Here is a 16,061-nt window from a genome sequence, read left to right as displayed (position 1 = left end):
ATCTGATAGACATCATACCTATGTAGTTTCAAAAATAAAGTTAGATACCTACTCGTACACGTAAAAAAAACTTAAAAAAGCAATTTATTTTAATACCTACCTATTAAAAGCACAGTTTAGTTTTGCAGGTTTCGCCACAGATACCTATTCTCCACGTGTCTTCCTTGTATTTCATAACAGGTTTCGTAACGTCGTTTGACTAGCTCCATGACGTGGCTAAGATTGATGGTATCTCTGAGTTTCTAAAAAAACTTATCTTGTTTCTCAGTTCTTCTATCTCCTTCCTCTACTGCTCTCAGGGTCAAGTGCAAAATGGCGGAGGATTCGGTCTTGTAATGAAACTGGTACTTCATCGTGAATAGCTGCTCCCTCCACCCTTTCAGTCGCGGGCAAACCTTCGCGAATTCACTGTATCGCTTTTACAATTACTCGAGTGTTTTTTGGTACAATTTGATCAGGGAGGGAATCGCTCTCTGTACAGAGCTAACGCAAATCAAAATCATGTCCATTAATTCGGGACCAGTAAAAGTTGTTAAACATTTTTATAACTTATGATTACTTCTGTATTGAATGACTCAAGAATGACTGACATTGTCAAATCAAAGTTGAAATAAAATAAAAAAACATTTTACTTTGCCAAAGAGTTTGTCACGTTTTGAAACAATGTACCAAACTTTGTATGAACAATTACCAGGCGGCCCGTTTGCTTATTTCCCACTATCTGGTATAACAAAATCAGACAAATGTACTGATACGAAATGCATTTTCAGAAAAGGTGCTATCAAAGTATGTCTATGCTCAGTATTAGGAAACATCACGTCAAGTACTGTTATCGTGACAGATTAAAATGACATTAAGTAGAAGAAGTCAGTTCTTTGTTGATAAAAATGATAAATAAATAACATTTAATATCTTTAACATGCCTAGTAGCAGTCTGTCTACCAAAATAACCACAAAACATTAAACGCGGTGTAATACTAACATGTGATTGTACCTGCAGATATTAGGTAAGTTTGTTAATGCGTAGTAATCGTTTCGAATAGATATTTTGGTAACGCAACCATGTTTACAGTACATTGCTGCTGATACATTTTTCAAAAATTAATTATGGGTTAATTACTAATGAGTTCTATGTCTGATTTAATTTATCGCCTGTATTAGATTTACACACTGTATAAGCGTTGTGTACAACTTTACATAAAATGTCCCGTACCTCTAAAGGCCTTTCTCTCTGTAATTGGCGGTTCACGGGCGTTCGTTTAGAACTCTCTTACATAAATTTGATTTTGGACGTAAGATCTGTCGGCTGTTTTTACAAGCTTTTAACTATCTTGCAATGTACCTATGTATGTACGGGTCAAATCTTGCAAGTTAAATTTGACCCACTCGCCGACTTCTAATAAAGCTGAAAATTTGCATACATACGTAAGTCGGGTGGGTTATTATGGTATTATCGAGCTGATTTGATGATAGAGACAGGAGGTGGCCATAGGAACTCTATGATAAAACAATGCAACCTAATTGTGTTTGGAGTTGTTAGAATTGTCTCGATGAGTATTATTTGCCCGTGGAGAAAAGTACAGTCAGCAATAAAAGCTTGTACCAAAAATGAAATTTTTGCCAAAAACTGATTATCAATCTGCTCTCGTAACCAACATGCTAATCGCTAACGCTTCGTAGCGAACGAAACGCAACTGTCGGCCCGATTCGAAGAATGATTAAGACACGTTTAAGATCTTGGAAAGATCTTTAAACATCGATAACTAAACGACAGTTCAAAATTGACGTTTATTTCGATTCCGCTGTGATCGCAATAAGATCTATCTACTATGTTTCTAACGCCAAAGTGACATTGGTTGCCCGAATCGAGCTGCTTCTGTCAATTATACGATATAAAAACGATATGTAAATGAAAACTTATCTAAACCAGAACTTATCGTTATCGTATCTCATTCTTCGAATCGGGCCGTGTCACTGTCGCATTAATATGGAAGAGTGATAAAGAAATATGACTACGCTACGCTACGGAGCGTTAACGATTGGAATGTTGGCTACGCGGGCAGACCAGATCATCGTTATGGTATAATACAATTGTATCGGACTCAAATATTTAGATATTTTTAATGTATTTATCTCATTGTATAGACAAATCCAGGGGTAGGCCAAACTAAGTAAAATAATAATGAGGTATACAATCTGCGAGCAGACAAGTTTCTTGTCTCTATTAATAACAACAAAATATTAATTTGTATTTTCCAGCGCATGGAGGGCGTCGACATCGAGAGCGAAGAAGCTCCCGAAGCACTAACCCAAGCCTTAGAGACACTTCGTCAATACATTGGAGATGGAACCGTCTCTATTTCAGACAGTGATACAGCCTTAGCGAAGGCAGTGTGTAGCGAAGTGCTAGTGCGGGTGTCAGCCGCTCCGAAATCTCTAACAGCCTTGAAGGATGCCGCGACAGTCATGTTAGCGGCAGGGGCTGATGATAGAGCCATGCAGGTACTATGACTTGGTATAAGTATTTTTAATGCGTTATACTTGTATCAGATACATGTCTTTTCAAGGTCACCGGGAGCCTTATTTCAATTTCAAATGATGTGAGGAGAATTTACAATGTTTTTGTCTACATATAGTGGAGCCGTTAACCACGTATAGTACGATTAATTTTATGGACAAATCACCCCCCATACCATTTTTTCGTTTTATTTCAACTTTTAGCTGATATCTTGTACTATCACTTAACAATTAAAAAAGTACAGGTCAACGACCTAATTTTCCAAAAAGAAAGATAAAATGTAAAAAAAAAGGATTTTTTATCTTTGTTATTAATTTTCGAGTAATTGTGGAAAATTCTCTCTGAAATTTATGCTTCAAATTTATGGCCTAATTCATAAGCTATCGAATGATTTTTTAAAATGTGCGATAGGTAAATGGGCAGATAATGGTACATTAACTAAGTGCAGTAGTGTTTGGCAACATAAAACTTTGAAAGGATGGATTTTTAGAATGATTGAGAAAAAATATAGGTATGGTGGGTGATTTGTCGATAAAATTCATCGTAATATACGTGTAGTGAAGGTTGGAAACCTTTACAGTCTTTTGGTAGGTAACTGGCAACGAATGTATTTGAATTCAGAAATATCGCCCTGCTAAAGGAAAAAGTATCTGCAGGCGATTCATTCGGGGGGTGGCAGCCATTACGGGTAGTGAAATTGTAATCTAGCTGAACTTATAAAAAAAATATAATTATATATTATCACAAATCTACCTCAAGCGTTTACATTCTCCACCACCTCAGATAGATCGCATCCCTTTACAGTGGTTAACGGCTCCACTATACGTAGAGACTAACACATTGTATGAGTCATACTGAGCAACTTTTACTATGCGACTCCGAAATAGAATATAATAAAATATAATATTTATAAGTAACTTGTACACTGTAACTACACAGAAAAAGGTGAACATTGAGTAAAATGACAAATAGCAAAAAGAATTGTTTCTCCCATAGAAAACATCGCAAAATATGACTAATAAGGTTTGAAAGCATATCTTTGATAGTTAACATAGCTCCGATATATGATATATGCAAGAGGTATGTATATAAGACGAGCTGCAAAATTGTATGGACACATTTATGAATTAATTTGAGGCTAGATGTTACATAAATACATAATGCATAAAGAGTATTCTATCTATCTACATATGTATGCACACTCACAATTTAAACTCCGATGACTATACTGTCCCACGCACAACAGCCGTAAGTAACATTAGACATTTCGTTCAAACTTGACCGTATTTTTGTGCAATAAAATCAAACTAATTCTCCAACAGGATTTTGTAACTGGGCGAGCTGCATACTTAACTTTTGCGCGTAGAGAGAGTTTTTGACGTTTATAATGGTTATGACCGCCCTAAAACTCCGTATTATTACATTTTAGGCGATCACTCTGTTGATGGCGCTTCATGTACCTCAGATAGCTGCAAAAGCAGCGCGAGCTTTACCACGATACTCCGATATTATCGTCGCTGATGTTGGTAAGAGACTTTTTATTTGTCATTCATTTCGATAAGGTTTTTATAAACCTTTCATACCCTTTCCTTCTGATTTGACAAATGGACCAGCACATAGTTATGTGTTTTGATGCTTTGCAAAATGAAACAGGGGAAATACTGACATTCATAACATATAAGTTGATATTATTGCCTGCGCTGCGTTGCGCCGCCTGCGGGACAACCGCAACAGACTCCTGGCTGTTATAGCTGACAGGATTTACTTTTTATTGCCTATTTAATTTTATCTGACTTCATCAGCTTTCTATGCGAGTGGGATGGCAGTCCGCGCTGAAGGTAGCAACGGCGCTCGAGAGGCCTTTGTTCTGCTGAATCGAAGCTTGGACCTAGCGGAGGCAGCCGATGATGATGCAGTACACTTGCTTGACTACACAGATTTTGGTAATTATCATATCAATTGCAGCCTTAGGTGCACCCTACACTGGCTGGCTGAAATCTCTATGGGCACGGAATATCGTACACGGCGTTTGGTTTTTGCATAGAATCCCAATTTGACCACAGACATTCCGTCCCTTCTGGAGCCCGTGCAGCCCGTGTGGGGTGAGGCTTAGGTTTTCACTGCACTCTTGTTAGCTATGGACACATGACGTTGATAACGGTTGTTTGATCCAGAGTGCACGGATTGGCCTACTTCACCGCTCCTACTCGACAGCGCTTGCGTTCGCGGTGAAGCGCTTGACGAGGCTCGTGAGTGGGTGCTCGCGGTGTCCATGGAGCGGACGGTGGAACAGGTATGAAAATGTAATAATAGGTATTGATTAGGTTAAGTATGCGCAGAATACGCGGACTGACATATGCCGCTCCTTCTTTTGGTGCCAGGTTCGCAAGTCGCCCGCAACCTCGTCCGATTATCGTCGTCGACGTTCGACAACGGGCCGCATTCGAACCAATGATATTATACCTAAAGAGAGAAATTACTCTTACGAAAATTAATCACAAATAATAGATTTCTTCATAGGTAAAGAAATAAACACGGGAGTATTTTGTGCTCCTTATGTATAAGTATACCATATCTATAGTTATATAATATCATTGAATCTGCAGCCGTATCAAACTCGAACCAAATGCATTTCACACGTAATACTTAAGTGGTTCGCATAAGTATTACATGTGAGACACACTTAGTTCGAGTTCGATACGGCTTCAGATTTATAATAGATTCGTGTTTGTCCTTTGTACATCATACACGGTGCTTTTTTTAATTCTTTTAATTTTAAGGGTGCATCCCTGAGCTTAAATAAAGAAGTTACTTTCACAAAGACTCACCGGTATTCTAATTAACTCCATTTCGGAGATAAATAAAAATCTATATCTAATAAGCCCTATGAACGTGTACAATATCTAATTTACGCCTAATTTATCGTGTAATAATATAATGGCTTGTTTATTACAATAATAAATAAATAATATATACATAGTTTTCAATTGCTTGGTTCAGTTAAATAGCATGTCCATGTTATAACAAGAGTATATCCAGCATATAAATATTTTTTACAAAAAAAGTAATAAAAAAATGAAAATTAACTATGCCATTCAGTTTCCATATGTACCTACATAGCCATATACCCCGAAGTTAAAGGAGTTTAAAAAAAGACCGTGTATATCAATAAACATTATGAAGAAGAAAAGTACTTTTTAATAATATTTAAATTTATTTTCAGACCTTACCGGTGGACGGCCGCGAAGTGTACGGGTCGAGTGTGGGCGATGAGGCTTGTTGTGTGCTCACGGGATACCCTCTTGGTAGTAGATTGGTCACATTTACTAACGGTAAGTTTATTTGAGGATTTATATTTTTTCCAAATCAAGACTGCAGTGATGTTATCACAGAACTATATCGAGATAGAAGGAAAAAGTGAATGTCCCATGCGTGCAAATAATTCGCCGCGCGGCTCCTATGCTCGCCGGGAACATTAATCGGCTCCCGAGCGTTTTCCGCGTGAACCGTCAGATTTCAAAATCAAATGACGGTTTGTTCCATAATTTATTGATCAAACACCACAAATAAAGTTGTAGCTCTTAATCCTGGTATTTCCTTTCGTCTGCTTATGTTTCAAGTGTTATGTTTGCCGATGATGCCATGCATTTTTATCTCCGACGACAATGGGTCAGATTATAGCCAATGAATTACATAATACCTTAACTCATGTAATTGATTGGTTGTCGACTTTAAATCTAACAAAAAAAAAAAAAAATTGTACAATTTCTAAATAATAAACAGGTAGCAAAGTGTTAATGTAGTTATAAACAGTAAACAAGTTGAACAAGTAAACAGTACAAATTTCTTAGGAGTCACAATAGATGGCAACCTAAACTGGAAGCATCACATTGATAAAATAAATAAAAAACTAGCCAGAGCATGTTACGCATTATCAATATTGACAAACATAACCTCAACCGATGTCGCAAAGAAGGCGTACTATGGAAATGTTTATCCCCACCTGACATACGGCATAATATTTTGGGGTAATTCGGTGAACGTAGAATCGACGTTTATTCTTCAAAAGAGATGCATGCGTGTGATATTTAAACTTAGGTATCTTGAATCTCTTAGAGAAACTTTTAAAGACAATGAATATTAATTCTGACATGTACATATCTATATTTTGGAAATTTGTGTATTAGTTAAGGAACAAAATGACATATTTATTAAGAAAAGTGACTTAAAAATAATATAAGATTGCAATATAAATATGATGTTTGTACGGTTAGACCTTCTAGTTTTATACTAAACAGGAGCACATATGCCACAGGAATAAAAATATTTAATCACTTGCCTGAATATATTAAGGCCCAAGATGGGATCAGATTTAAAATTGGCCCCATGATACTGAGTGGCCGTCTTAATTTGGCTTTATTGTTTTACGTTTGCATGTATTAGTTTAGTTTATTATTGTACGCCCGAAATGGGCAAGCTGATGGAGTTTTGTGATGTTTATAAGACCTATGTATAAACACAGCTTTGTCAATAAAGAAATAAAGACAGTAAAGAAATCTTAAGTATTCGACAAAAAACCATAAATAGGTGGCGTTACAATACCTAGAATACTTGAGAAAAAAATCGAATCATAAACAGCGCACTTCACTCCGTCAATAGCGCCTGCGTTCTTAGCTACTCTGGAGAGCTTTGGAACTATTGTTTATAGCTGACAGCTGGACACTTTCGCAACAATTCTGCCTAAGGAGTTTCCGTTCCTTGCCTCTACCGTCCAACCTTCCATACGCAAAATGTTACACGCTCGGTCCCCTTCCAAATCGACCAACTCATTTCTTCTATCTCGATATACAATGTGTTTGTCTACGTATAGTGGAGCCGTTAACCACGTATAGTACGATGAAATACGATGAAAACAAATCAATTCCAACACCCGTCTCTGCACGGCAATCAGCTGATCGGTACCGATACTCTTCATTGGTGAGCTGATGTTGTAGTGACTCCAGCGAGGGTTTTAAGCATACAAATCGACAGTTTAAATGAATTTCTGTTTATCACGACAAACGAGCTTACGTATGCGGCTATGAGCAGCCATCGAAAGCAAATCAATTTAACAATCTAATGCCAAAGAAAGGGAATCAATCGAAAGCCTACTTACCCCGTCTCTGCCCGGCGAACAGCTGGACCGGTACAGACACCCTTCATTGGCGAGCCGATGCTGTAGTGGCTCCAGCGAGGGTTTTGAGCACACAAATTGACAGTTCAAACGAATCTCTGTTTTTCACGACGAACGAGCCCGCGCATACGCCCATGAGCAGCCATCGAATATAGGCAACATGTTCTTGTGTTTCGACCCTTCGTTATAAACTTACCTTTTGCCTACCTTACTAAAGACGGATGACATATAATTAATTTGAATGTTAAATTGCAACTGAATAATGCCTATTTTAATAATTTAATTGAATAATTGACATTGTACGGAATATTTTAATTAATTTGAATGCTATATTGTTACTGAATAATGCCTTGATTAATAACCTGACATGTTATCATCCTCATCATCCTCCTAGCGTTTGTCCCGTACTGCGACAGGGTCCGCTTTCCTACTTTTCTCCTTCCACTTCGCTCTATCCTGGACGTCGTTTTCCGATAACCCACAGGCATTCAAATCTTTGGCGATGACATTGCGCCAACGCTGCCTTGGTTTGCCCCTCCTGTTTGGGCTTGGGAAGGCAAAACTAAGGGCTTTGTTGCCTACGTATTCTGGCGGCCTTCTTTTGACATGCCCAAACCACCTCAGCCGACTTTCTTGGAGCTTATCGGCGACGTCTCTCACTCCGAGGCTACCACGGATGTGTTCGTTTCGAACCCTATCAATCCTGGAGACGCCTGACATCCACCTCAGCATCTTCATTTCTGCCACATGGATGGCTTGGACATGTCGCTAGGTCACTGGCCATATTTCGCTGCCATAAGTAAGTACCGGTCTTATGATGGTCTTGTACACGAGGCCTTTCATTTTTATCGGCATTTTACTGTCGCAGGTCACACCAGTCACCTCTCTCCACTTTAACCAGACGCCCGCAATCCTGTGTTGAATGTTGATCTCCAGTAATCCGGTATCGTGCACAATGCTCCCAAGATATTTGTATTGGTTGCATTTCTGTACTTCCTGTCTGTCAACCAATATTGGCTCGGAGTCTGAATCGGGGATATTACACTCCATGAACTGCGTTTTTTGGACACTCAACATAAGACCGCTTCTCTGCAACTGATGCTTCCACGACAGTAATAATCGACATGTAATATTTATAATATTATTACTAAATGACTATGACTATTCCGGCACCAGATTGTTAGTTATTTTGTGGCGGAATTCCATCACGTCTGCGTAAAATATTACACTCATAAGCATACCTAAGAACAGCCATATCTGTCCTAACATGCCTGGGTTGTTTTATAGCTAAGATGACAATCGGTAATAGAAAACACCAATCGAAACTTCAATAATGTATGGAAATAGTCGCCTGACTCTTCATAGCATCTGTCGCCGCGATATTGTTTTATTTTCGTTTGGCATTTGTCGATGTAGGTACGTTTATCATCTGATCATTTGGATGGTGGGCAGGTCGTTGCGCCAACCGAGAGTGGTGGTCGCGCGCGGCGGCGGCGGCGCGAGGCGGCGGCGCGGCGGGCGCGCTGCTGCAGCACATCGCCCGCTGGTGCGGCCCGGCCGATTACTCGCAAATATAGACAAGTACGTTCAGCATTGAATCACTAACTAATAGACGCAGGTAGGTACCGAACCACATCCTTCGTGCGGTTCGAGGTTTCTTCGAAATCTTTGATGGTGTGAAAGGTAGTTCGCTGTACATATTAAATAATATCATTTTCTATTCCACCTAGACATAGGTAACTATCGAAAGCGGGTATTTACCCGGTATATATCCGATATTTACCTACCTGCGGGTTTACTCAATAAATTATTCTTATTCTCAAATACGCTGGTATTTTCGTTTTAAATTTGACGTGTTAAATGATTTTTTTTGTAATATTACATATAAAGTATATTTAAATTAGTTACGAAAAGGTTGCTATGAGGTGAAGTTCGATTTTTACACATCAGTCCAATTACCTATGAAAATCATGTAAAACATTCCCTGACTTCCGGAAATGTTTTATAACGCTTTTAATTGTGAATGAATGAATGATCAATTGTGTAGTATCACAACTTGGGAAGCTCATAAGTCAAATAAAGTTACTTTTACGAAATAAATGTATAAAACCTTTATTTGTGGGAAATTTTGTCTACTTTAATTTACATATAAACCTTTTCTATACAATGAAAGATTCCTAGCAATATGAAAAAGTTGCCTGGTACCCCCCTATCCCCAACCGCACCCCCCACCGACCGAATTTCGAATGTTTATTGTTTATTATCAACGTATAAGTAGATACTACGATAATTTGCTTAAATACAATGTGTTAGTCCACGAATACTGGCGCTGTTAACCACGTATAGTACGATGAATTTTATCGACAAATCACCCCCCATACCTGTTTTTTCTCAACCATTTTCAAAGTTTTATGGTGCCATAGACTACTGCACTTGGTTAATGTACCAATATCTGTCCATTTACCTATCGCACATCTAAATAATTATTAAGAAACAAAAACCGACTTCAATGAGGGAGACCGGTGAAAGAAAGATTATTGTTGATTTTGGATTTCATACAATGAAATTAAAAAGACCGCGTCCTATGCCTGATGTAGTAATATATGTAGAAAAGGAGGTAAAAGGAGGTTTGTCACTGCACTCATCTTGACACATTTCTGATTTGCTGGTTGACTGGTAAAATACCTGCAATAGGGTTATTATTTCATGCCATACATGAAATAATAATAAAAATGGCTATAAGTTTGCTTAAAAACGTTGAGAAGTACCCTCAATTCCTCATGGAATCCATCATCAGAACACAAGCTTGACTAAAATGTGCCTTGAAACCTAACTGCTTCACAAACATGCGAAGAGGACAAATTGCCAAACGTGAACTATGCGGCGTTGAAGAGTTCCGTTCTGTTCATCGTCAGCAGTTCCACTTCATCAAATGTCACTTTTCAAATGTAAATGCTTGATTTTTTGATGAAAATACAAAAATCACTATATGTATGCTCTTCAGATTTGAAGAGTTCCCTCGATTCCTCATGGATCCCATCATCAGAACTGAGTTTTGACAAAAACGGGACCAATCGGTATATATATATATATATATATATAGATTAAATAAAAAAAAATATTTTCAAAATCGGTTTAGAAATGACGGAGTTATGATTCATAACTTATGAAGTACATTAAAAAAACATGCCAATCGAATTGATAACCTACTCCTTTTGAAATCTTGAAGTCGGTTAAAAATAATAATCATTCGTTAGCTTATGAATTACGGCATAAATGTCACAAAGAATTTTCCACAATTACTCGATAATTACCTAATAACAAAGATAAAAATCGTCTTCAAAAATTAACTTTTTTTTACATTTTATCTTTTTTTTCGAAAACGAGGTCATTGACCTGCTCTTTTATTGTTAAATGATAGAATAATTTCCCGCCCTTTAGTTAAATTATATTAAATGCGTAAAACATACTATTTGCAGTAAATATTTGAATTAGCCGTGGTTAATACCTTATTTTAGTGTTTTTAAATTTCCATACAAAACGACTAATATAAAAATATGGTAGTAATTGCAACAAGAATGCCCATATTTTTCGATTGGCAGTAATTATACCTAATTAGTAATGTGATTAACTTAATAGAACATAAATAACATAAAATAGTTTTGTACTTAGACAAGCAATAAACTGAAGAAGAAGGCTTGTGTTGTGGGTAGTACCCAGACAAGGATATATATAATATGAAAATACTTAAATAAAATAGAAAACATCCTTGACTCAGGAACAAATATCTCTGCTCATCCATCACACAAATAACTACCCTTACCGGGATTCGAACCCAGAACCATTGGCTTCATAGGCTAGCTAGGGTGGTATCCGCTAGGCCAGACCGGTCGTTAAGATGCTCCATTCGTTTTACGTTTATATGTTCATATGGCTGAAAAAGATAAAACTAAGTTTAGGTAATTAACTTTTAAAAATACAGATTTTTCCTTACAAACTTCGCCGCAGTGCTGAGCAGAGAGATCGCCTGATGGTAACCAATTACCGTCGCCCATAGACACCTGCAAAACCAGGGGAGTCACAAGTGCACGGCCTTTCAGATCGGGGTTCGCTCCTTTCTTTGGATATTTATTTTAATTGCAGCCGAACTTCAAGTCGGTCGGCGGGTAACGTAACTGTTCTGCTCTTTAAAGTTTCCGTTTGTTTGGATATATATGTAGTATACTGTGTATTGAAGTTCACTTAGTATTATTGTGCATGCTAGTAGTACAACATTGTATATTGCATTTAAATGGAAGTGATAATATTCATCAGTGGAATAAACTGCTGTTTCATATAATCTATTTAGAGGTAGACACAAAATGTCTAACAGCTGATCAAGGTTGGTCCCGTAGTAATTTTCGTATTGATGGTTCCTAAAAATATATAGTGTATATATGTCGAATGCTCGAATGTCGTCAGCAAATCAAATCGGGTGAGTCAACCAATACTGAATACGATGCCCAAACAACCAAAAACTTTGAAGGGCGACTGCTCTAACAAGATATCGACCATTTCTTGACACATTTTGAGTATACTAGTAAGTAAATATAAAGGAAAAAAATGCTTTGGTTTCATTTAACCTTAATTTCATTTTACTCGTTTACCAAAATGGTCAAATATATAGGTACCATGTGTCACAATGGTCAAATATATATTGTTACTTATTTTACAATGGAGCTACTTTACCGCACTAGTGCGATAATTAGCACATTACGTAACTATATCGAAAATTTAAAGGGCCATATGTATTGTAAAACGTTGTACGATACATTTGCAAATAGGTAATTCGAAACTCGTGTCGACTTAAAATCGTATCGCCACTCATTGCGATTTTTTATTTTTCTCACCTGGATTGGTGTTCTGGGACGTTAAGTAACTAAAAATACTCGCTACTTGACTAAATTACTAACGTAGTTAGTCCGAACAAGCATTAAGGAACGCGGCGCTGTCGGTAAAGCAGGTGACTCGCGTTGATAAAGCAGGTTTCTGTCGTATGCGGGTGTGAGTGGTTTAATGTCGTTAATACAAACACATGCTAAGTGTGTAACAGTAGGCGCAAAGAGTTGACTTACCAAAGAAAATATGAATATCGCGCCATTTCCTACTGATAAAACATACTTTTTGACATTTAGGTATTTTGAGACTTGGATGATATGAATGAAAGTCATTATGACCATTTTAAGAAGGAAAGAAATTGATATTTAGGCATTTTGGGACTGAGTTGTTATGAAATTTAGGAGATAAAAAATACAATGGCATTATGATATTTAGGTGCAATGAAACCAAAGCAAAAAAATTATAATAAAACATAGAGAGAAAATGTTAACGACTTCTGAAAACGGCGAAGACCGATATTACGATGTTAGCCTACAAAATTTAGACGGACTTTGCCACTACTACATTTTGAGTTTAGTTTTTTTCCACCAGAAATATCTTCCTGAAATACCGAGTTTAACGTTATTGTAATATAATGTTCATATAAATACATTAATAAAGGATATACTTACCTGCTTGGATCTTAAAAACACTTCATTTTAATTACTTAAAAAAAATTACGGTAACGTGGTGTGCTCCAAATACTAGTGAGCGTTTCATATTTGGGTTACGCAACGCAAGTATGACCATGTTTCTCTTTTTCGCTCACAGCTCAAGTGGTTGCCTATTCGTTTTCGTTGTAACTTTCATATTCTGTCTCTCCTATATTCTATTCTTTTCCTTCCAGCAACTCCCCGCTATCTCAAGGAGCATTTTAACTATCTAAATTCTGTGAGGCTGTCGCGCAGCCTGCTTCTCTCCGTTTCATCTTCTTCTACAAAATTTTACAGCACTTCATTTACTTTTCAAGCTGTCTGACTCTGGAACTCCTTACCCGTTGGCATTAGACGCGCTCATGTATGTCTATTTGTATTCCTTATATGTGTATGTTTATTCACTGTAATTGTGTGTGTAGGCTTCATAACGGTTCAGCAACACCTACTTTTTTAATTAACTTCTCTATTTCCGCTATCCAAAGGAAGAGATCGCTTTTTAGCGATAAGACCGCCTGTTGTCTGCCTCTACATTTAATCAATTGTTTATTTTTCTTGTATCTTTTTACTGAGGTGTGCCAATAAAGAGTATTCTATCTATCTATCTAGTGCGAATCTCACTAAACTTGAAAGGCCAATTTTTCTCTTTATTCTAGAGGGTAGCGCCATCTGTGTAAATTTGTAAAAACTAGAACAGTTTTATCATTTCATAAATTGTGTTTCCATCCTCGTACCGGTGCAGAATTTGCTGTTATTCTTGCTATACGACCTTCGCCGATAGACGGTCTTCGCCGAGTTGACCTCATATCAATGTCATTTCGAACATCAATCGTCCGAGATAGTACTTACATTTAGTAGCAAATGTATACACTCGTACTAAACACCAATCAATATGTAAACAGCCTCTATGGCAAGTGTATACGCTCGTACCCTTACTAGCGTATACACTTGCCTTATAAGATAAAAAAAATATTGATTATCTCCGAAATGGAGTTAATTAGAATACCGGTGTCTTTGAGAAAGATACTTAATTTAAACTCAGGAATGCATCCTTGAACTTAACGGAATTAAAAAAAACACAGTATATAAGTGGGCGACCATGCGAGTTTTTTTTTCGTACAATCGGATTAAATTTATATTTTTTTGTGTGGTGTGTTTGTTGGTGTGGACGCAAAAATAAAATTCATAGACATTGGCACGCCGATCCCACTATATCCCGATAGATGAGATTAACAATCAAATAGCTAATTTAATTTCTGATCAAATTGGTAATTTCATTGTCCAGTCTGGACGCCCAGTAATACAGGTGGACTTTTTATATGGAAAACAGTTGGGGAGATTTCACATACGGGACTGGTTTGCATAATATAAGGGGCCGTTTTCAATAATGTAAGGAGGCCACCGGGGGCATCCGAAAGTAGGACCTGCATTATAAATGACGGAAAACTGGCGAGAGATTCTTAAGATTCTTAGTGGTTTAGTTCCGTGCTAGTCCAATATTCAAATTGTCTTCAGAAATATAAACTGACTCGACAAACTGAAAACGGTGAAAAATAAAGATACTACTCCTAAAAATGCGTGAAAAATGTATTCAAAGCGTTTATTAGCAGACAAAAATATTAAAAGTTATTAACAAAAAAAATATTCAATGTGACGTAGGTACTTGCTTTTGAAGCCATACCCAAAATCACGCGCGGATACCTATTTTCAGTGTTGAATAAAAAGTATAAATCATGGAGATACAGTTCTGCAAGTATCGACTTTTCTAGTGGAAATATCTTCCTCTTTTATAATATTAATTTTGATTTATTAATTATCAATATTTTTTGAGATATTGGGGAAATAAGAAATATCTACCTTTTCCCCTTTTTTCGTTAATAACTTTATATTATAGATAAAGTCATAGTTAACAAAACAACATCAAAAGTAAGAAATGTTATTCACTTGTTTAATTATATAAATTACATAGTAAACACGATATCAATTAATTATAGGTAGAAAATCAATAGTGGTACCTCACACACAAAACAAAAAAAAAACATATTAATACTTCGTATTGCCTCCTCGGGCTCTTCTTACAGCTTCTAAACGATTGGGCATGCTGTTTATTAAGTTTCTTATGCGTTCTCGCGGGATATTAGCTCATTATTCCACTAACGCCTGTTTCAGGTCTCTAAGTGTAGCTGGGGCGGGGTTTCAATTACTTACACGCCTCCCGAGCTCATCTCATACGTGCTTAATCGGATTTAGGTCCGGGCTTCTCGAAGGCCAGTTCATAGTGTTGATGCCAACCTCCTCAAAATAGTCTTCTACAATCTGAGCTGTGTGTGGCCTGGCTTTGTCATGCATGAACATGGAGTTTTCACCCATATTAATTAAATATGGGCCGACACGCTCTTTAAGAATCTCTTCCACATATCTGGCACTACGAGAGCGGTTTGAGAAGTCAGTGACTTTATGTAAAACAAAAATCATTTTAACATATAAACTTTTTAATTACAATTCTGAACTCCTTGGTAGCTGGCAGTTTTTTTTTTTATAAGGCGGGGCTATAAAAAAGTTGTCTAGGCATATGTCAAATATGATCGGAAAACTGTTTGAAAATGGAGAAAAGCGAATTTCGTGTGTTGATTAAACATTACTTGAAAAACTATTAAAGAGACTGAAAACTGTCTAATCAAATATTATGGGGAATCTGCTCCTTCTCATGAAATGGTACATAAGTGGTTTACAGAATTTCGTTCTGGGCGTACCACTACCAATGACTTAGAACGCTCTGAAAGGCCGATTGAAGTGACCA

At 37.1% G+C, this 16,061-nt stretch overlaps 1 protein-coding gene across 4 annotated transcripts in view; it reads left to right on the top strand.

The window, feature by feature from the left end:
- Positions 1 to 16,061, top strand: part of LOC133523603 (intraflagellar transport protein 172 homolog) — a 98,172-nt gene that overhangs the window by 35,711 nt on the left and 46,400 nt on the right. For 2 of the 4 annotated variants that reach the window (XM_061859272.1, XM_061859271.1), the window contains exons 30-35: positions 2,260 to 2,502; positions 3,948 to 4,044; positions 4,321 to 4,461; positions 4,693 to 4,811; positions 5,742 to 5,850; positions 9,144 to 9,272. In XM_061859272.1, coding sequence (XP_061715256.1) covers positions 2,260 to 2,502; positions 3,948 to 4,044; positions 4,321 to 4,461; positions 4,693 to 4,811; positions 5,742 to 5,850; positions 9,144 to 9,268 — 834 coding nt within the window. In that variant the 3' untranslated portion in view covers positions 9,269 to 9,272. Of the gene's footprint in view, positions 1 to 2,259; positions 2,503 to 3,947; positions 4,045 to 4,320; positions 4,462 to 4,692; positions 4,812 to 5,741; positions 5,851 to 9,143; positions 9,818 to 16,061 lie in introns of those variants that run through there. The other 2 variants (XM_061859273.1, XM_061859270.1) reach the window with 1 other exon arrangement.

The sequence above is a fragment of the Cydia pomonella genome, chromosome 12 (assembly GCF_033807575.1).
Source record: "Cydia pomonella isolate Wapato2018A chromosome 12, ilCydPomo1, whole genome shotgun sequence".
Classification (NCBI taxonomy): domain Eukaryota; kingdom Metazoa; phylum Arthropoda; class Insecta; order Lepidoptera; family Tortricidae; genus Cydia; species Cydia pomonella.
This window is presented reverse-complemented; position numbering and strand designations above follow the sequence as displayed.